Source organism: Perca fluviatilis, chromosome 3 (assembly GCF_010015445.1).
Source record: "Perca fluviatilis chromosome 3, GENO_Pfluv_1.0, whole genome shotgun sequence".
Classification (NCBI taxonomy): domain Eukaryota; kingdom Metazoa; phylum Chordata; class Actinopteri; order Perciformes; family Percidae; genus Perca; species Perca fluviatilis.
This window is the reverse complement of record NC_053114.1, coordinates 8,797,288-8,818,980: the sequence shown is the minus strand read 5'-3', so window position 1 is coordinate 8,818,980 and position 21,693 is coordinate 8,797,288. Positions and strand designations below refer to the sequence as shown.

Sequence of the window (21,693 nt, the reverse complement as noted above, 5' to 3'; positions counted from 1 at the left end):
CTCAGAGCATACTCCCCTCTTGACAGTTGTGCTATTACTCTTGCGTTAAAAGCTCATATCTCCACTGATATCAGCTGGTCACGAGCTGAAAGGAGCAGCCTTTGTTTCTGCTTCTGTTGTGTGAATGCTTTCATAAACAGCAGGGGGTTGTAGCTTTTTCTCAAGCGCTGTAATCTTTCAGCTGCAGTTTCCAGTGGAACCAGCAGCAGTGTGCTCTGCTCGGAGTCACTCTGCTCTCTAATGTCTGTTATACAGCATTCTCCAGATCCACTCCCCTGTCATGTTAACTACCTACTACATACTTTCTTTCTCTAATTCATCCCTTTTTCCTCTATTCTATCTTTTCATTTCTTCATCTTTGTTATATCGTTTTTCATTTCAATTCAAAATGCTTTATTGGCATGAATGTCATGAAACAATGCTGCCAAAGCATCAATGATAAAACAATTCAATAATAATGAGATAAGAAAAAATACATATATCCAATTCATTGAGTAAACTAAAATATTTAAATAAAAATAAAAAATCATAGACACGTGTGTGTGTGTTTATGTGTGTGTGTGTGTTTATGTGTGTGTGTGTGTGTGTGTGTGTCAATAAAGAAACAACAGTATATTAATATAAAATCGATTAGTGTCAAATGTAAAAAAGAAAAATAATTTCTCCTCTATTTCTTGCGCTGTGTCAAGCCAGGCAGGTAATCACATACAGGAAGACCACAGTGCAGCCATATCCTTTACCAAAATAAACACATTTCAAAATAAAATAGCCAGGTTTATGGTGATTTTGGCTATCTTGACTTCTCACAGCGAGACACGCGAACAGGCACACAGAGAGAGAGAGACCAACGGATGGACAGAGAGAGAGAGACACACACACACACACACACACACACAGCCACATATCGGCTACAATTACCACAGTTTACCCAATCCTGTCTCTTTCTATCGGAGATAGATAGAGAGCGAGGCAGAGAGAGAGAGAGCCGTGATGAATGGCCAGGCGCACGATCAGGCATGAATCTACGCTACAGGACACTTAGTTGCAGTGTGTTCCCGCTGTAACTATTATGTATCTAATATACAGTATGTGTGACAGGTTATTGTGATTGTTGGTTGCTCTATTTTGCATGTAGGGATTTACACAATGAACATGTGTATAGTTGCATTTGAGAATAATATGATTAAATAGGAAATGAATGCAAACTGTTGTGATGTGCAAAGCTTACTCAATGCATTTTGTGCCAAAACCAATTTTAAAAGACTATAGTAATGTGAACTACTGACCTAATGTTCACATAAATAGTCATGTAGTTTGACGAAGTTTAATAGTCATTCGACAATTGTGCCAAAGCGATGGAGAAAAACTGTAACTGGATACCGGATCACAAAATGGCACCTATTCAGGGTTTACTTCCTTGATCTGCGGCCCACTGAATATGTGCAGTAGTGTTTTCCCGCTGGCCCCGCCCGGCCCATAGACCTCTTCCCCCCTTTTTTCAAAAATTTAACGTACTAATGTTTACTCAGAGTAGATTTTGTTTAACTTTTTTTTTAACCTTTTATTTAAGTAACATTTTACTTAAATAAAATGTATTTTTTTTACTTTTTATTGTCTTGCTTTCTTCCTCTCTGCGTCACATTGTTCCATCCTTCCTTCCTGACTTTCTCCACCTGTGGACTCTAACCTCCCTCGTCTTCTTTTTGCAGTCCTCCCCTCTTACAACTTTCTTTTCCTCCCTCCTTTCATCCTCCCTCTGACTCTCCTTCTTTCCTTTCTCCTCAATACCTCTTTCCCTTCATGCTCCCTTCCTCTCTACATTCTCATACTGTATATTTCCATTCTTTTCTTGTTTCCTTTCTTCATCTTCATTCTATCTTTGTCATCCTCCCTCCATCTGTCTTTATGTTTTATCCCTCCACCATCCTCCCCCTTGTCATCACTTTTTTTCAGTACTTCTGTTCTTCTGTTCAGTCTTCCTCCCAAAATATTTCTTTCTCTTGCTCCCTCCCTCTTTTCCTCCTTGCATTTGTCTGTCACTTTTTCCACCCTGCTCTCTCTCTTTCTCTCCATTCACCCTTGCTCTTTCTCTTCTTATTTTTGCCACTCCTTCCTTTTCAGTATTACTCATTTTGCCCCCCTACTCATCCCCCCTTCTCTTCTTTTACTTTGATTTTTTTTTTCCCATTTGGAATCAATAAAGTCTATCTAATCTAAATTCCGAAACGCCTGAAAAAGCCATTATGTCATTGCATTTCAATCCCACTATTTGCTTTTTGTTTATGCTGGGGCCAATGCTTCCCGTTCTATCCGTGTTATGTTTGAGTGATGGCGTGTGAAATGTCTCTGCTGTCTCTCTCAGGTGGAGCGGGGCTTCAGGGCCGTTCATATATCTGGGCTGGAGCTGCAGCACATGGGCCAGCAGACCATGGGACACTACCCGGTCCACTTCCATATGAACGGAGACGTGGACGCGAGGGGAGGCTACGACCCCCCCACCGCTGTCAGCGGCCTGTCCATCCACCACTCCTTCTCCCGCTGCGTAACCATCCACAGCTCCAACGGACTGCTGGTCAGTTTATGTACAATACCTACTAGAGTTTAGTTTTTTTTTTATTCTGTTTCTACTTGATGTATTTGTAAGAGCGATCTGTAGTTAAAACTTTTTTATAATAATAATTGTCCGTTACATTCAAGCCATAGCCAAATGAGTTGCTACAAAGCTAATTAAGACTATCAGCTCCACAAAATTCAGTATTTCTCAGTATGGCTATGTTTAGAAGATTGTGTCGTCCGGTGACTATTGCTCGCAGAAACTAGAGTGAACATAATTACCTCTTCTGAAGAGTCCATCATGTATTTTGAATCCTACGTGTCCTCCTTGGCTACTAGCAACTGTGTGGAGGAGGGGGCGGTGCACGATCATTACTTAGAATTCCTCATGGGGGAGACAGAAACTACGAACTATAGCTTTAAAGAAAATGTTTGCCATTTGGGGAAACTGAGACGGTCCGATACCATTTTTTGCTTCCTGATAACGACTCCGGTACCTGAACTTGCATATCGGCTGTTACCGAGTACCAATCCGATACCAGTGTGTCATATATTTGATTATGTTTTAACTGCTGTATATTACTATCCCTATATGGATGTGATATGATTTTGTTGTACGGCCTGACTTGGGTTAAACTCTTTGTGAAACATGAACAAAAAACACAAACACTGACCGCCATATAACTTTCTTTTATTATCCAATTTGACACAATGCATGATGAGATGATACAGACAGATTAGTCTCTACAAAAAAGTCTTTTCCATCGAAGCCTGCTCAGCTGAAAATATATAAATAAAAAGTACATCAAATGTAAAAAAATACTACTGAAGTATATTGGTGGATTACTGGGAGCCTTGCAGAACATGTTTGCTATCATTTCAGATCAGCAGTAGGTTCAGAATAAGAAAAGAATGCTTAGTGGTTTTGTGCAGGGTGTGCCTAAATATTGATCAGATGATATATACATAATATGTGCAGTGGTCAGGGATAACAGTCCAGGATGTGCATTAATGGAACGTGTAGTGGCTAAGGGTGGGCGTCCAGGGCCTTGTTAATGAGGCTGACTGTAGAGGGGAGAAACAGTTTTTGTGGTGTGAGGTTTTGGTCCTGATGGAGCGCAGCCTCCTGCCAGAGGGGAGAGGTTCATGCAAGCCAAGCAAGGACTCTATGGAGCCAAACATTCTGAAGCATCATTTTGTTTTTCAGCAAATGCTCTCGGAGAGAATGTTTGCAGGGGGCCTCTTAATCTACATTTACATTGCTACGTTTTGGTTTAAAAGGAATATCTTTTGCTACGTTTCCCCCTCTCATTCCACCTGCTCTGGCGTTTCCGAGCCGCTAAACCAGAGACATTTGGAAACACTTGTTTTTCTTCTTAAGATTATTTTTTTGGGGCTTTTCCCTTTATTATAGAGTGACAGTGGATAGACACGAAAGGGGGAGAGAGATGGGGGATGACACGCAGCAAAGGACAGCAGGTCGGATTCGAATTGCCTCCACATTTGGAAACACTTCTGACCCGTTTTTTGGTTTGGAATCTGCGGGGTTGTATTGCAGTCTCAACGGCTGCAAACGGAGACCTTTGGCAACACCGACACTGACGCCATCGTTTCTCCTCCTGATTGGGTCTTATCGGTCATGATGTCTCGTTTTCTGAGACTAATGCTGCGTTCCAGACACAGTTTTTAGCCCGTAAGTTACGACTTCAAGTCACGACTCACGACTTGGTAGCGTTCCAGGCAAAGTACTGACAGTCACCACAAACCCTTCTAGCTAGCGTTAGCTAGTGGCTACCTAACGTTGACGTTAGCTAGTTGACGTTAGCTATCTAGGTTACTTTACGTTGCCTATTTATGTCTATTTATTTCTACTTATCACTGTTAATAAACAGCATCTTTTCAGCATCAACGGGGGTCGCCATTGTTGTTTATGTGTGTGTGACGTCAAAAACTGTAACTGGGAGTACAACGATCTGGTACGAGTCCACGGGTAGTAAGTTACGGGTTTGACTGCCATTCCAGGGCACTTTCATGGGTAGAAGGTTGTGAAAACACGAGTTACGGGTTGCTTGGAATGCAGCATAAGCTACTAGCGTTACCATGGCAACTGCCAGCAGCAGGCGGAGTATACATGCTGCCTCAGTTTATGCCCAGTAGACGAGAATGTTGATGAGATACTTTGGTTTGGCCGTGTTAGTTTCAACAGAGATTAGGTCTTCTACTGGAGCTAAAAACACTTGTGTGCACGGAGATTGCTTTTGGCTCAAAACTCTGCTTAAAATCCAAAACATAGCAATGTAAATGTAGCCTTAGAAAACTAGGATTGGACATCGAGAACCGGTTCCAACTTGGAATCGTTTCAAAAACTACAATTCCAATGGAATTTTTTTTTACATTTTTGTTTTGAATCCAATGAAATCATCAGTTCCAAATTTAACATGCGCAAGTTTTGGTTTCCGTAACGGCCCCCGTACTTCCAGGCGCTTGTTGGGTTGCAGAATTCAATGTAAATATCCATTGGGGGGGGGCTATAATCAACATTTATGTGTTTTGGCCAACTCAATGCATGTAAATGGGACATTTGCAATTTCTCTGGCGTAGTAACTGCTATCAACATGAAACTTGTAATGCTTGTTTGGCATGCTGCTCTGAGGCTCTGTACCAAATTTGGTGAATTAGGCCATTAGGAGGCGCTATAGTCAACGTAGACGAGTTTTGGCCCTTTTACTCAATCAATGTTAATGGCATATTTGCAATGGCAATGTACCACAAACCTTGCAGCTCACACCTCTCGATATTTACTGACATTTGCCTCCCCACCTTTACGCTTTGGGTTCCGCTTTGCGTTCCGCTTTCGCATGCTCCCTGGGTCGTCGGGGGCGACTCGCGCCGAGGAGGCTTGGACCCCATCATAACTGCTTGTAGTTCTAGTTATTATTTTGTACTGTATTATTTGGTTAGAGCCTACTGTTATTTCTCTTTTAAAAGGCCAAACTGAATAACACATTCAAATCTAAAGACTGTTCATGTGATTTTATACATTAGTAAATGTGAAATTAATTCATGCATAATAATCATGAAACTGTGATTATGCCTCAGACTATTATTGTACCAACAAAATCTCTAATGGTTGCATCCCTACCTGAGTGAGTCACGCATTTGGAGTCTATTTCCTCAGTTTGTGCAAACCCAATAGGAACCCCCTGCCCCACATGTTAAATAATGGTGCATTTAACAGAAAGTGGTGCAAAGATGAGGAATTAGGCTTTGGAAAGTTGATAGTTTCACAGCCAATGCCGCTCTTTGCTGGCCATTATTTCTCCAGTCAAATCTGTGACTTAAGCGTACCGTCAAACTGTTATCAGTCAAATTCAACGTGTCTATTCCCTCCCAGGTAAAGGATGTGGTGGGCTATGATACGCTGGGTCACTGTTACTTCACGGAGGATGGTCCAGAAGAGAGGAACACGTTCGACCACTGTCTGGGCCTGATGGTGCGAGCCGGGACCCTGCTGCCTTCGGACAGAGACAGCAAAATGTGCCGCGACATCACTGACGGAGCCTATCCAGGATACGTGGCCAACCCACGGCAGGACTGCAGGTAAGACACACACGCATAAACTGTACTTAGGAGCCTTCAATTTGATTTCATTCTATGGGAACCTTACAATACAAAACAAAAGTCGTCCGTCCAAAATTGGTACACAGGCCAGCAAGATAATAGGCATACAGCAGCTCTTTCTGACAAAGATCTTTGACAGACAAGTTTTGCAGAAGGTACGGTCAAGCTTTTAAGCTCTGACTACCCACTCTTGGAGGAATTCATTCCTCTGCCCTCTGGGCTGAAGAAGAATAGGCTCCCTAGAGCAACAATCGGGTACAAATTTTCTTTTGTTCCTTGTGAGTCCTTGTGAGTCTATTTATGGGCGACTTCAGTGCAAGTACAAGTCACCAGCTCAGGCACTGAAAGAGCAGGGGTCGCTGTTTAAACTATACTGTACTGACTGTAGCTGTAAACCTGCTTTAATAAATGAGCTATATGTTTTCAGCCTCCTTTTGAAGCGGAATTCCACACTTTATATCATCATAGTACTTGGTAACAAAGAACAGGATACATAAGAGGATAGGGTCATCATTAGAAGACAAAACACAAATTAAGATTCTTCTGATATTATAATAATATTTTGTTGTAATGCTGGTTTTAATTTACTTCTGCTGGCAAAGATGGAAGAAACTGTTTGGCAGGCTACAGTATGAATAAGGCAGGATGTCAGAGAGCAAAGGCACCATGCTGTTCTCTCCCGACATTTCCAGCTGAATCAATATGACATATACCCATTAATGTTATGATGAGGACTGACTCTGCCATTTAATCTGAAATAAGTCCCATCAGACTAAATCTGAAGTGGCATCAACATTTATGACATAATATAAATAATATACATAATTGTGCTTCTAAGTGAAACATCACTGCTAATTAGAATTGGCAGCATACTATCAGCTTCATCACAGTATCAGAACAGACTCCCTTTACTGATATGAACATTAGTCCTGCCTGTTAAATGTCTGCGTTCCAGGACATTTTGCAAACCTTTATTATATTTCCTGGGCAGGGATGTAACGATGCATCATGAATCGGTTATAAATCAATATAAATGTTATAAAGATTACAACCAAATCTTTTAAACGGCCTATCTACCTTTGATTTCACTTAAAGCTGTTAACTTGCACAATTCTTGAATGCAAAGTTTTTAGTAGTGTCACTTTAGGTCTTTTCAGGGACACTTTTGTTTTGTACCTCCAACTGCTAATCAAATTTCTCCTTGAGGGACAATAAAGAACTCTGAACTTCATGCATCTGCCAGGTTGAGAGACCAAAATTTCCAAAGATCCTAAATAAATCAGAATGGACTTGAAGATAGATCTTGATAGATCTGTCTGTGTTGAGTTTAACCAGTTCTAATGTATTATTGTTAGGTGAAGAGGGTTTGATGAAAGATGTAAGCCTATTAATTTGTCTCATCATTCCCTGTGGGAAGGTGCCTATGTGTAGTGTTTTATTCATGATTTCTGGGTGGAAGTGTAGAAGTTAGAAATATGTTTTGGTGTGGAGGCAATTATGGTGGACTGTAATGATTGGAGGCTGGCTGTTGACCCCCAGGGGAAGGGCAGAAGAGGATCGATGGTTTGCCACCCTCTCAGCCCAACCCCCTGGGTCCAACGGCGGCGGTGTGAAGGGGTTTTGTAATGCTATTAGCATAGTTGGCACAAAACTGCAGGACAGTCCCAGCCGACAAAAACACCGCCACAGAACATGTAAAATGGCCGACCAGGCCCGCAGATAATTCAACTCATTTTCAATTCAATTTTATTTATAGTATCAAATATTAACAAGAGTTATCTCGAGACACTTTACAGATAGAGTAGGTCTAGACCACACTCAATATATAAAGTCCCAACAACTCCAGTAATTCGCCCAAGAGCAAGCATTTAGTGCGACAGTGGTGAGGAAAAACTCCCTTTTAGGAAGAAACCTCGGCCAGACCCAGGCTCTTGGTAGTCTGACGGTGCCGGTTGGGGATGTGGTGAACAGTGGTAATAACAGTCACAATAAAGATAATGGAAGAGTGACAAAAAAATGGTAGTCGTAGTAGTTCACGTCATAGCAGGGCACTGCAGGGCGTTACAGGATGTAGCGTGGCACAGCAGGGTATAGCTGGACGTAGCAGGATGCAGCAGGGTTCAGCAGGACGCAGCAGGACACAGCAGGGCCCCGCAGAGCGTAGCAGGGTGTAGTGAAGCAGGACCACGGCGAAAGCTGCAACCGAGATCTTGGTGCCATCCTAATCCAAGGAAATATGCTGGGAAAATGAAAGAAAGAAGAAAGAGACCACCTGTAGATAAAAACGGTTAAAAGTAAAAAAAAAATGAAAAGCCTGTTCACGTAGGCCCAATAAACCTTCAGTAAAGGAAAATACAGAGGAATAAAAAGAGAGGGGGATTAAGAAAGTTAAGAGAAAAGTAAAAGGAAGGTGGGCTCCTTAAAGCTGTGGAGTAAAAGGTTACAGTGAGGTTAAAATAACTTAAAACTCACAGTTTCAGAGGCCTTGTGGGTGCTTAGGCCGTTGCCGTTTGGGTACCCCCTGGGTCCACACAGTCTCCAAGTTATTAAAAGAGGATAAAAAAGCTGCACCAAAAGTTGATAAAAAGCCATCCTCTATAGGTGGGGAGTTTTGTAGTCTTCAGTTTGCACACATAATAAGTTCAGCTGACTCACCCCTCAGGTTTCCTGGCTGGCTGGCTTGTTAAAACAATCCTCCATTAATTAAAATGATGTTGCAGGTTCAAATCCTCCTGTGAGATTAAAAGCAATCCCTGCTTTAAAAAAAAGGGGGTTAAAATCTACATTAAAAGGTATAGTGGAGGATTATCCCGAATTTTAGAAAAGAACCGCCCTCTCCACTTTTTGAAAAAATGCACATGCGCAACACTCTACCTGCTCCCGAGAGGGAACGCCTATTAAATGTGTGCACGAGAGTGCACTGTTTACAAGTTGCTGTTGGCATGGCTCATACAAGCCTACTTTCAGAAAGGAGATTTGCACTTTTTCACAAATGGAGATGTTTACCGTGTGTGCGCGGTGCGTGACTTGTGCCAGGGCTAGCATCGCTAATCATAGCTTACATCAACTTTTACTAGCAGTGATTTTAAATGGATTTCTCCAAATAGCATGCCAAACTTTACCTGTTGAGTAGAAACTTCGCGACTGAGGCATCAGTGGGAAGCCCAACCTGTGCTTTTAGAGCACGCCACCGTGTGAAATATTCTCCCAAAAACACTCCGGTCTTGTTTCTTTCTTCAGAGGCCTTTCTCTTCTTGTCATACAATTCCTAGACACTTTTTCTCTTGCGACCCTCAGACATTTTGAAAAAACACGGTGAGAACGGCGAGCTTCAATGAATGGCTGAAACCATAGTTCACTACCTATGCTCACCACACATATACACCTGAAAGTGCGCATGCACAGAAAGCAAAAACTACCTAGGGACGAGCACGTACGACGGCCTTACGTAAACATATCACCAGAATGATTGACAACTAGGAGGACCAATAGTCTTGATGATCAACCCGGAAAAAGAAAATCCTCCATAATACCTTAAAAAGATGCCATGAAAAGGTTGTAAAATAACTTAAAAGTAGAGCTCTCTACGTTTCGCCATGTAATGGCTTGCTCAGGAGAGAATAACTGCCACCAGAGATGGCCTAAGTTTAAAAGAAATGTTTTAGGGTTAGGGTTAATGTTAGGGTTAGCCATTGGTTTTGGCTCGACTTCAGATGAACATTTACGAAGCTGGTACCATGAAATGTTTTTGCATGAAAAATGACTATGACTAACTGCTATTCTTAGTGCCATTTTCCTGTCAATGAACTAATGAACTCATCTTTTCAGCTGTAATTGTATATTTTCATGTTTTGTAGATAAATCAAATAAAGGCAGTCTAGTAAAAAGTACAATATCTCCCTCTGAAATGTATTGAAGTAAAAGTAGGGACTAGCATGAAAAAAAAGACTCACTTACAAGTGCCTCCAATTTGTACTTAGGTACATTACTTGAATACATGTACTTAGTTACATTCCAGCACTGCATTTAAAGCCTTCTTTTCTGGGAATGTTACAGTTACATTGTATGCATTATGGATCGTTTAAGTATCAGGATGCCAAACATTAGATTTTTCTAAAACTCTTTGTGAAATGAAGTAGCAGGATCATTTTAGCAGAGTTTTATCTTACATGTGACACTGTTGCCAATGACAATGTAGCAATCCAATATTTTCCCTTACAAATACAATACACCCATCTCAACCTATGCATTGAGTGTAAAGTTTACTTTTTGAGTGTTCCTCCAGTACCAGCCACACAAAAACACCTATAATCTCTCATGCTGGTGTGATCGCTTTACACATTAAGGTTTTGCACACAAAACAAATGTAGTTTATAAAATCTGATGTTTTATTATAAATGAAACTAGCCAACAATATAACGGCCTACAAGTCCAGCTGAAATGATTAGTCCATTAAACACACAACTGTTTGGATCCTTTCCTGTTTCTAAAATTTGAGGATTTTTCTGCATTGAGTACTTTTACTTTTAATACTCTGAGTACGCTTTCCTGATGATACTTACATACTTTTACGTGTAACTGAGTATTTTTACACGGTATTAGTACTTTTAGTCAAGTAAAGGATCTAAATACTTCTTCCACCACTGGTTACAGCAAAGTAGTAGCACAAACACACACACACGCACACACAGAGTTCCATGTTGTTACAATCTTTCTAGTTTTGTGAAGTTAGATCAAGTATTGCAGCACCTGGAATTATTTTTCATCCATCAAAATGATAAATGGCATTTTCAATTATCCGCCAACATTTTAAAGATCAGCAAATGATTTGTTACATACTTTGTGATCACACATATCAATAAAATATTAAATTCAAAAAAATATGTTACTCAAAGGTGCTAATATGGATGTAAACATCAGGTTGCTGTGGAAAACAACTAAGACACCAGTAAATGTGCATCCTGCACAACAACACATGTAAACTGAACCAGTATGGACAGTCTTGAGTTCTAATAAGTCAAGTAAAGTAATCTAGGGATTTTCATCTGTACATCATCCATGGTTACAGAGCAAACAGGAACTGATCTTTTATCTGATTTTTGAGAAAAACGTGCTCTGGTTTATTGTCATTACTTTAAACCAATCACAATCGTCTTGGGCTAAGCACCGGATGGAGCAACGGCACCTCTGCAAAATAGCCTCGGGAAGGAACTTGTTTTGGTGGAACATCAAAAGTTGTTTTAGTCGTTCAACAGAAAACTCAGATTGGACAGGTAGTCTAGCTAGCTGTCTGGATTTACCCTGCAGAGATCTGAGGAGCAGTTAACCACAGTCCTTATAAATCCACCGGAGTTTAGAACGCCAACACAAAGAAAGAGGAAGGTAACAGGCATCCAGCCGACATACGGCAGAATTTCTGGCGGCAACGGAGCAATCCCGGAAGAGGAAGGTCGTGGCTATAGACTAAGTGCAGGATAACACTTGCCTGGTGTCACACAGGTGTCATATGTGTTTCCCAGGACGGTGTTTCTTTGTTGAACTACAATGGAGAGATAAGTGCAAAGCGGTTGGTCTTGGGCGCACGGACGGTGTGGGCATCTTCAGGTCCACCTGCTGTTTGCGTTCATGTATGTGCAGCAGTGCATGCAAAGGGGCTGAATGAAGTTGAAACAGCTGCGATCACAGGTTATTACTAATATTAAGAAATGGAAGGACGCTTCCTCATGAAATCCAATTTTTCATATCTGGATGATGCAGAGCGGCACAGCGTGAACTTTGCAACCTTGCACCTCTCCTCCCACATGGGCATTAAAATACCACACAGAATTTCAACGTCAGGAAAATACAAAACTGTCGGAGCGCTGCTTGCGCTGGCCATTGCAAAAGCACAAATAGAGGGCCCAAAGTGGAAATTTTGTACTAAAAGGACTGTAGCTACGTGTCTGTCAGCAGAGGCAGCCTGTATCCCCCCCGCTGTTAGAGAGCCATTATATTTGAAGCATGAAGATGCAGCTCAGAATATAAAGCGGTTTAATCCAGTTCACATTACTTTTTTTTTATATCTCGCCACACTGCCTCTGCCTTCAGCAGCAGAGCATAACAGCCAAGTTTAGGGATGCATAATGGCGCTGGCTCCCACTGATATGGAGTCATCCACCTGCTCTCCATCATACTGGAAGGAAATGCTGTTTCTAACCCTCCACTTTTTTTTCTCTTTTTCCTTCTTCTTTCCGCTGTCCTCTCCTGATTTATCCAGTTATAACAGCCAGGTAGAACACAATGCCCTGTACTCCTAATGAGACTTTTTGTCCAATTTGTCTGGATCATTATATTCTGTAATGCTATCCAAATCCCAGTGTATTTATTACTGAGGTTTAAAAATTCTAATTTAATCAAACATGATTGCACTAACAGTGCCCTCCCTCCCTGACCCCTGAAAGATTTATGATGATTAATTTCCAGTCATCTTTGTGCACTCCCTCGGGCTCCTTCTGTCTCTTCCCCCGTCAATTGTTGAGATGTGTATGTGTTGAATTTAAAACAACAATACATTTTCGTCGAAAATATGCAGGAACAGGAGGCATGTGGGCTGCGTGAGGAGGAAGAAACTGTCATTTAATCTGTGCCTGATGAATGTGCTCGGCCTGAGCGTTTTGCTTATCTAACGCATGTGTGTGTTAAATAAGCACACTCACTTGTGATGTGTGTGTGTGTGTGTGTGTGTGTGTGTGTGTGTGTGACTGCGTGCCTGCGTGTGTTTGCATTTGACAAAATAATGAAAAATAAATTATCCATCCAAGTCATCTCCTTCAGAGAAAACAACAGGACATGGCAGTAAGTTGTTTTTAAGCATTTATTCCCTCAGTGGACATGTTTCCTTTCACACACAGTCAAACACACACACACACACACACACACACACACAATTTTAGCTCTTTTGACTGGGTTTCCCAAGCCATTAACATTTAGGGACATAAGTTTAATAACTTTTTGCTTGGTATTTGGTTTTTGGTCTGTCCACATTGTAATGTCTCCCACTCAGGCTAACAGTGTAATAACCACTTAACCACATTTTAAACAACAAAAAACATCCTAACTTAACTATAAACAGAAGAGGCGACCTCCAAAAAGAGAGGTCAACAACCTTTATATGTTGAAATGCCTTCCGCAAAAGAAGGGCCCCCAGCTAGTAGTAAGATGTAACCCATAAGGAGTTGATCTGCCAATACTAGGTCTAAGTTATCTGTATCCCCTCAGGTCAAATCATATTTAATCCTAACATTTTCTTTTTGACCCGTGTTACACTTAAATATCTGTTCGTCACGTTTATACTTAGACAGGCCAGAGCAGGTGATCATCTTGCGTTGTTATCCCTGGGTTGAAATTCTTGCAGCCGTCCTTTCGCCCGTCTGCCTGTCGGCGAGGTTCGATCTCTCCCGACGCGTGTCCAAGCACCCATCCCAGTCGACTGGGTCCCGTCATGGACTAAAGTGCCTCTGGTATCGGGGGCTACTTCTACTTCATATCCTCTTCTCCGCATATCGCTGGCTGCCTCCTCCGTGCTGCTGTAATCTTCATTCCAGTAGCCCAGTGGATACGGATGTTGCTGAGGGGCGTCTGGAAGCGAATGCCTTCCCCCTTTAAAATCTTCTTCTTTCAGCATCCTCTCAGAGTAGTCGTGGTCAAAATAAATCCTACTTTCCCAGAGTTTGACTGTTTTCTTTTCCCATGCCCTTTTCAATACCTTCTCTTTTATGTAAAAGGACAGAAAGTTGAGGGTAATTGACCTTGGCGGCTGTCCTGTCTTTGGCTCCGTCTGGATCTCGATTCGAGGTCATCTAGTTTATCCATCAATATTTTCTGTTCTTTTATTATGTCCTGCAGTGCACATTTTGCATCAGTGCTCCACAGCTCGACTTCTTCAGTGCGAGTCGGAACGGCATCTATCTTATCATTTTGCTCCCCTACGTCTGCGTTTATTTTTTGCCGGTTTCTGGTTAATGTCCTCCTTGAATTCTGTCAGCTCGTTTTTCATTTGGGTAGCGAGGTCCTCTTTAAACGTTTTCAAGTCCATTTTCAGCTCGTTTTGCATGGCTTGGATTTGTTTGCTAATGCTATCTAATAGGGGTGGTACGGTTCATGAAAAAACATCCGAACCGTTCGGTCCGCTTGTCTCGGTTCGGAGCGTATGTGTGCCGTACGGTTCAACGCGTGCGCAAGGTGGGCTCATGCCCGTCAGGTGCCCGTATGTGTTTCCCTTTCTCGCGAAAGAAGAGGTGTGGACAAGTTACCAACAAAACGTACAGCGAAAGACCATGCAAAACATTTCAGACCGTCCTGCCAACCTGTATACATTTTAATATCAATGTACGCTGGAACGTTTTTTTCACTCTAAAGTCGCTGAAGCTGCTGCAGTTTCAATCCTGTCGGGTCTCTGCAGCGGGCGGGGCTGCTCAGTTCTCCCCGCGACTGACGCAACGTGAGACCGGGTTGGTCATACTTGATTCTGCCCTGCATAAAAACTGAATTTCTATCTTTATGTGGCTCTATTCAGTAAAATTCTGGCTGTTAAGTTAAAATATAAAGGATATACCATCACGTTATTACAAGTGGGTGAACCTGCAACAACAGTTTGGAAGGGTTTAGGAGAAAGGCAGAGGGGAACAAAGACCTAGACAAAAGCAAAGAAAGAGAGCGGAGGGATGGGAGGGGGGGGGGGGAGGTTTAAGGTGTAGTGCTGCCATGTGCTAATCTGCTGTGGAGCTAAACTGCATGTCTGCCATTTCTATTCATATTCATTACCCTAAGCTGCTTTTTCTGACATACCTGAAAATGGAACTATAATGATTTTCTTATTTTGCCTGATGCATGTATGAAAGGGGTTTCCTGAGAAACACACAAGAATTTGCACATTTATGAAAAATATAAATGTAGCAGAAATGTCTGTGCTGGAAGAAAAGGTCCTATACGAATGTAAGTTAAAAAATAAATCCAACAATAACTGACACACTTAGGTGGCTTTCACTCCTGAGCAGTTTGGTTCTGTTTTAACCGAACCCTGGAGCGTTTGGTCTGATAGTCCGGTTGGTTTGGGGCGGTGTGAAAGCTCATTTGAACTCTGGTGCAGATCAAACAACCAAACTCTGGTCCGCTTGAAAACAGGGGTCTTGGTTATCTTCCAAGTGCACTAGAGTCAGGGCGCTTTCACACCTATAGTTCGGTGGACTCGGTGCGATTCGGGGGTGAAGCTGGAACATTGTTGCATTTTTCATTTGGTTGGGTTTGCCTTCACACCGCACTTTGTCAAAGGAACCAAAGACTGCAAACAAGTGTCACGCGATCGAAACGGTCGCTTGTTTATTGGACAGAATATTCGAAACTCGCCGACACTTCTGGTCTCAGAAATAATGGAGCAACACAACATTTATAACGTCTTGGGTTTTCTGGTTCTGCTTTAGTGTTTCTAATATTTTAGAAGAAAGCGAACAATATGATCAGCTGACAGACAGCGAGTGAATGAGAGAGAGAGAGAGAGAGAGAGAGAGAGAGAGAGAGAGAGAGAGAGAGAGAGAGAGAGAGAGAGAGAGAGAGAGAGAGAGAGAGAGATGATGATGTCACACAAACTGATGATGTCACACAGACGACCAGCGATGTGTGGTCACAATAAGTTATGGATCTGAAAGTTATCATCCCTTAAATCATACAAAATTGTGTGCAAGGTTATAACTACAGGCTAGTAAATACTTTGGTTTTGGTTTTTGGTTCACTTCCTGTATTTGTATTTACAAGCCTGCTATTTATATTAATTCAACCTTGCACACAATTTATGGACATCTACATGATTTAAGGGAAGATAACTTTCAAATCCATAACTTATTCTGAGCACACATCGCTCGTCGTCTGTGTGACAATTGCCTTATTAACTTACATTGTAGCTGCCGACTGCAGCGATCTTGTTAAATACCGGACCAATTTCAAAAATTGTTGTTCCCATCTGTCACTTAGACACAAAAACATAGGAAAATCAGAACAATTATGTTGTTTAATTTATTAAATCAAAGCAGTCCTCAACTAGAAGGGGACTTGGAGAGCGCAGACCTCCAAGGCATACCCCTCTCAAAATGTTCAGCCTGTTCTCATGAACCATCCTAAAGCATCCCCTGCTTTATTGTCTATCTCAAAATACTTGGAACCATAATTTACTAAATGAACACCATGCTGTATTGAAGAAGACTTGGAACTAAAATTGCAGCCATAAACTCATTATGAAAATGTTTACTGAGGTAACAAATGAAGTGAGAAGTTTTCTTGTACACTTCTATTGAAACAGACTTCTTTTTGGAGCCAGTAGAGTCGCCCCCTGCTGGACGTTAGATAGATTGCAGGTTTAAGGCACTTTTCAGACCAAGAAGCTTTGTCCATTATTTTTTACAGTCTATGGGTAAAATCATCACTTTCAGTCTGACAACAGACTTTTTCTATTGCAGCAATCATTTGTACACCATTACTGTCAACCGATCAAACAAACATGGCTCCTCTAAAAGAGACAAATGTGTCCCTCTCTCCTCTGTCTGTGTTAGACGGTCCTCCCTCTCATCCTGTCTGACAGAGAACAGATGATACACAGCCTGAGGGACTGAACTTTGATTAGGGCTGGCTCGGACCTTGATTACACCAGAGCTAATTCCTTTCTCCTTCAAACTGAGCTGCTGCAGGGGCTGATGGGTAGAGGAGCGTATATCCAGGATTGGGCATTGAGAAGCGGTTCCAACTTGGAAGTCGTTTCAATAATTACGATTCCAATGGAATCTTTTCTTTATTAGAATCGTTTGGAAAATTTGGTTTTGAATCCGATCATCAGATTCAAATTTAATTTCATTTACATTTTTGGTTTCTGTTGCGGCCTGGTGCTTGTTGTGTTGCAGCCATGTGGATGAAAAAAACGGGTAAAACTTTAAATCACGATTGTAACAAAATAAAATGATCATCTTCTCTGTGAAATAAACATGTGACCCGTTTCAACTCCACCCCTCAAACAATCCAGAATCAATAAGAGACGCAATTGAAAGGAAGAATCGGATTGGAATCAGAATTGTTTGAAATCAAAATGATGCCCAACCCTACGTATATCCTTAATAAGGGGATAATTTGCCGTTTTTCAACCAACTTTGTATCAAAATAATGTTGGTAGTATGTGTAAATGAACTATGTTAAACTTCCCTCCATCTTACCAGCGCCCAGATCTCCTTTTTGCTGGCCCTAGGGCTGTACAGTAGCTGTCACTACAGACTGTAATCCTGCATACGTACAGGGATTTATTATCATGGAACCACTGTGTATTGTATGGACACTCAAAAGCTTTCTCTTGACCAATCACAAGCTGAAAAGAAATTTGAAATAAATAGGCAAGAAATTGAAGTAGTTCAATTTTTCTGTGCAATAAAGTGTTGATTTGGGCTACAACGTTAAAGACACAGGACATTAATTTTTTGTGTGTGTACTGAAAAATATTAGAGTTTGGAAAAAGACATAACATCTTGAAAAATGAAATTTACTTTACTTTTCCTTTTAGATTTTGATCAACAACTAATTTGTTTGTCATGTGACATCAGTGTATCTAAATAATATATATAATATTTAAAAAAAGATACATTCATTTACTTGATTGTACTTTACTGGACTGAATTCATACAAAAAGTAAATGATCTGAGGTAGCAGTAATAAGGAAAAGCAATGAAATGATTAGATTTGATATCAAGAACAAATATCCTCCCTAGATGACATAACATGATACATGGTCCATTTGTGTACCAGACAGCACTGTTGTCAGTGAAAAACTTACAAGTAATTTTCCCTCCCTCAGTTTCTGTTTTCAGGGTCAGTGTTCACCCTCTTCTTTATTTTCCACTACATTGCTGGTTCAAATTATTTGTGTAAAATCCAATAACCAAACTCCTTTTCTCTTTTTCCTTCCCCAACACTCTCCATCTACGCAGCGCCACTTCAACTTTCTGGATCGCCAACCCCAATAACAACCTCATCAACTGTGCTGCTGCGGGCTCAGAGGTGAGTTTCTCACTTCCCCTCCCCCTCCCCCCATGTCTCTCCAGGTGGAGGTCTGTCTCATTATCGCATTGCCAGGTCAGATTAATGGCTGTGTACTCCTATTAACTTGAGAACAAACGCAGGCTCTGCCGCACGTTCCCTATGATAGAGTGCCAATTATAATGGTACTTCTGGGATCTTACAAGGATACGTCAGGCGGAATGGAGTCTCATTTTTCCTCGCCAATGTAATAACTTTTCTCATTTGCATAGCTGCGAAGAACAACTGAAAACAGACAGGCTGACATGCAGAGTGGCATAGCCGAGGATGTAGTGATGTGTGTGTGTGTGTGTGTGTGTGTGTGTGTGTGTGTGTGTGTGTGTGTGTGTGTGAGTGAACATATAAAAAAAACAAAAAACTTAAAATCCAAGACACAAAGTATTTCACGTCACATCAAGGGCCACAAACATGTATAGTTTATTGACATGCTTTTGTTTCATCGGAAAAGTAAAATACCTTTGACTGTATTACTGCATGTAGATTTTTTTTTGACAGCTTTGTAGCTTTTTTGTCACTTTTTCTTTTTTTTTGTGACTTTTTTATGGCTTTCTCAGACATTTTTGTTCTTTTTTTTTTTGCCATTTTTGTCGCATTTTTGTCAACATAAAGCCCTACAAAAGTCAGCAAAAAAGTTCCCTAGCCATTATAGAATTTAGCAAATCAAGCAAAATAATGATCACATTTTTTACAACAACCTGTTTCACCGCCTGAATATGAAAACTCTCTGCTTTCGGGGGGAATTTCTGAGTCTCACAGTCGGCAAATTCTGCTTTGAGTGTCACGTAACTGCAGTTTGAAAAACACTTTCCCGTGTGGAGTAGGAAGGAGCAAAATGCTTTTCGGGTCCAGACGTTTTTTAAATGTCCGCACCCTTATCGAAGTGTTTTCAATCTATTGTTTTTCAATAAACAACCATACAACCCTTTAACCGAACACCTCCTTAAAATTAAAAAACATTTGCAGATCAATTAATCAATCAAGTGACTATTGTTATATTCCTATCTTATTACTTGTCATATATTCAATACTATATGTGTGTGGGAATGTACAGCCTGTGTATGTTTGTGTGTGATCCCTCAGGAGACAGGTTTCTGGTTCATCTTCCACCATGTGCCCACGGGCCCCTCAGAGGGGCTGTACTCCCCCGGACACACTGAACACACACCTATGGGCCAGTTCATCAACAACAGAGCCCATTCCAACTACAGGGTGAGTCGGAGGACTGACTGTGCTGGGAAGGGGTGGTTGGGGAGGTTTTGGGTTTGGGGGGCTCTCTGGGACTAGCCTGCACCTTTTATAGTGCGTTCCATTTACCTCGGAACTCGGAAGGCGAAGCTGGGAATGATGTTACACCCGAGTTGAATGCGTTCCATTTACAAGTCGGATTTTCATGGTTTTCATTAGCTCTAGCAAGGTTAGACAACGTTAGCATTGCCAGTTTATAACAACACATTACGCTGTTTTTTTGTGTGTGCATACAAACAGTGTAGCAACATGTCCACAGATAGAAGTTGGACAGGACTGTGTGTACGACTGATTTAGTGAGACACAAATAAGACAGAAGTGCTAATAAACCGTTTGTTACTACAGCTTTCACTACTGTTGATGCACGGAGCAGCCATGTTGGATTTTTATTTCAGGTTACTCGGGGGTTGTCTGAGTTCCAAACTCGGAAACCCGAGGTCAGGGGGCGTGTCTCCGACTTTGACCTCGGAAAAATCCGACTTCCGAGTACAAATGGAACGCACTATTACTACTAGCCAGATGTGCCAATATAAAAGTGTTCAAACTACAATTGCATTTTATGAACACTGAACCACGTACTCGGCAAAAGCATTACCAACAAATACACTTTAAAATACTATTGCCATACAGACATAGTAGGTGTAGATGCAGGGGATATATAATACTATAGCCAGGTGTTTATATATAGTGTAGCTTGAATATGGAGGGGGGCAGTTATTCCTTCAGAGTCGGCCAGGATGGTCACTCACTACACCGGTAGGGCTTGGAGGTTGCTAAAGTATGACAATAGAGATTCCCACACTGAGAGGAATTTGTTAGAGCCTCTTATTGTAAATTTAATCTTCTCTAGATGTAAAAACAACATTACATCCTTAAGCCATTGTGATGCAGTGGGCGGGGCGCTTGATTTCCAATGTAGCAAAATACGCCTACGTGCCAGTAAAGAGACAAATGCTATGATGTTGAGTTGATTTCGCGTCAAGTTTGTTCCTTCATCTGGTACACCAAATATGGCAATTGTAGTGCATGGTCGTCCCAAGCACTTCAGACAATACATCAAATATAGTTGACCAGTATCGTGCTACTTTATGGCATGACCAAAACATGTGTGTCAAGTCTGCTACATTAACATGACATCTTACACATTTGCTATCAACATTAGGATAGAATGAGGATATTTTAGCTCTACACCAGTGTAGGCGGTGAACAACTTTAAATTGTATTAGACCCAGTCTTGCACAGGAAGTGCTATTGTTCACTCTTGTTAAAGCTTTAGTCCAAACGTCTTCTGAGATTTCAGTTCCAAGTTCCTTTTCCCACGCAGTTTTGTGGGACATAATCATTGAATAGGAATGTGCTGTGAAACATATATATTCTTCTTACCTGTGAATAGATTTTTATATACCTATACTAACGATTTCAGACACCCCTACAGTGGACCATACCATCGAAACCTCAAGTGGGCTCAGACATGTCGAGATTTATAAACCATCTGACAGAAAACAGGAACTGTGTCTACTTGTGCTAGACAAATTGTTGCATAAAAAATCCCCAGAATACAGGAAATTAAGTGTTTGACGTGTGTTTTGAAGTGTTTTTTTCCTAGTTATAATGTGTCTCTCTTTAGTCGTGCAACAGAAAACTCAGATTGGACGGACAGTCTAGCTCGCTGTCTGGATTTACCCTGCAGAGATCTGAGGAGCAGTTACTATAGTCCTCATAAATCCACCGGAGTTTAGAACGGCAACATAAAGTAAGCCCAACGGAACGGATATCCGGCCTAAATGAGTGAAATCCGGTGGAATTTCCCGGAATCCCGGCGATCCCGGAAGTGGAACATCGTGGATATAGACTAGGTGTTCCCATATCAGACAGTGATGCCTGTAGTGAGAATGCTCTCTCTGGTCCTTTATAGGCCTGGGCGAGAGGGCTTGGCTGCTATGCTTGGGCAGTCGCTTATTTTTTCAAATCATCCAGTCGTGGTTACTCGAGATCGCCAGTCTGACAGGCCGGCTACATTCAACACCTAATTAAACATAACGTATAATGCACACGGAGAAGCTTCCACTATTATCAATGAAACTGGCTACAATTACTTGGCTGTCCTGCCTCCTGATTGGCTGACGTGCTGCAGTAAGCTGATAGCGTCTTGCTTCGGTAGCTCGACAC

The 21,693-nt window shown here is 41.5% G+C and overlaps 1 protein-coding gene across 5 annotated transcripts in view; it reads left to right on the top strand.

Moving 5' to 3' along the window:
• The window catches only part of LOC120555589 (cell migration inducing hyaluronidase 1), a 219,544-nt gene that overhangs the window by 160,164 nt on the left and 37,687 nt on the right, over positions 1–21,693 (top strand). For all 5 annotated transcript variants that reach the window (XM_039794378.1, XM_039794383.1, XM_039794382.1 and 2 more), the window contains exons 13-16: positions 2,363–2,572; positions 5,948–6,153; positions 18,171–18,240; positions 19,360–19,488. In XM_039794378.1, the coding sequence (XP_039650312.1) occupies positions 2,363–2,572; positions 5,948–6,153; positions 18,171–18,240; positions 19,360–19,488 (615 nt within the window). The remainder of the gene's footprint in view (positions 1–2,362; positions 2,573–5,947; positions 6,154–18,170; positions 18,241–19,359; positions 19,489–21,693) is intronic.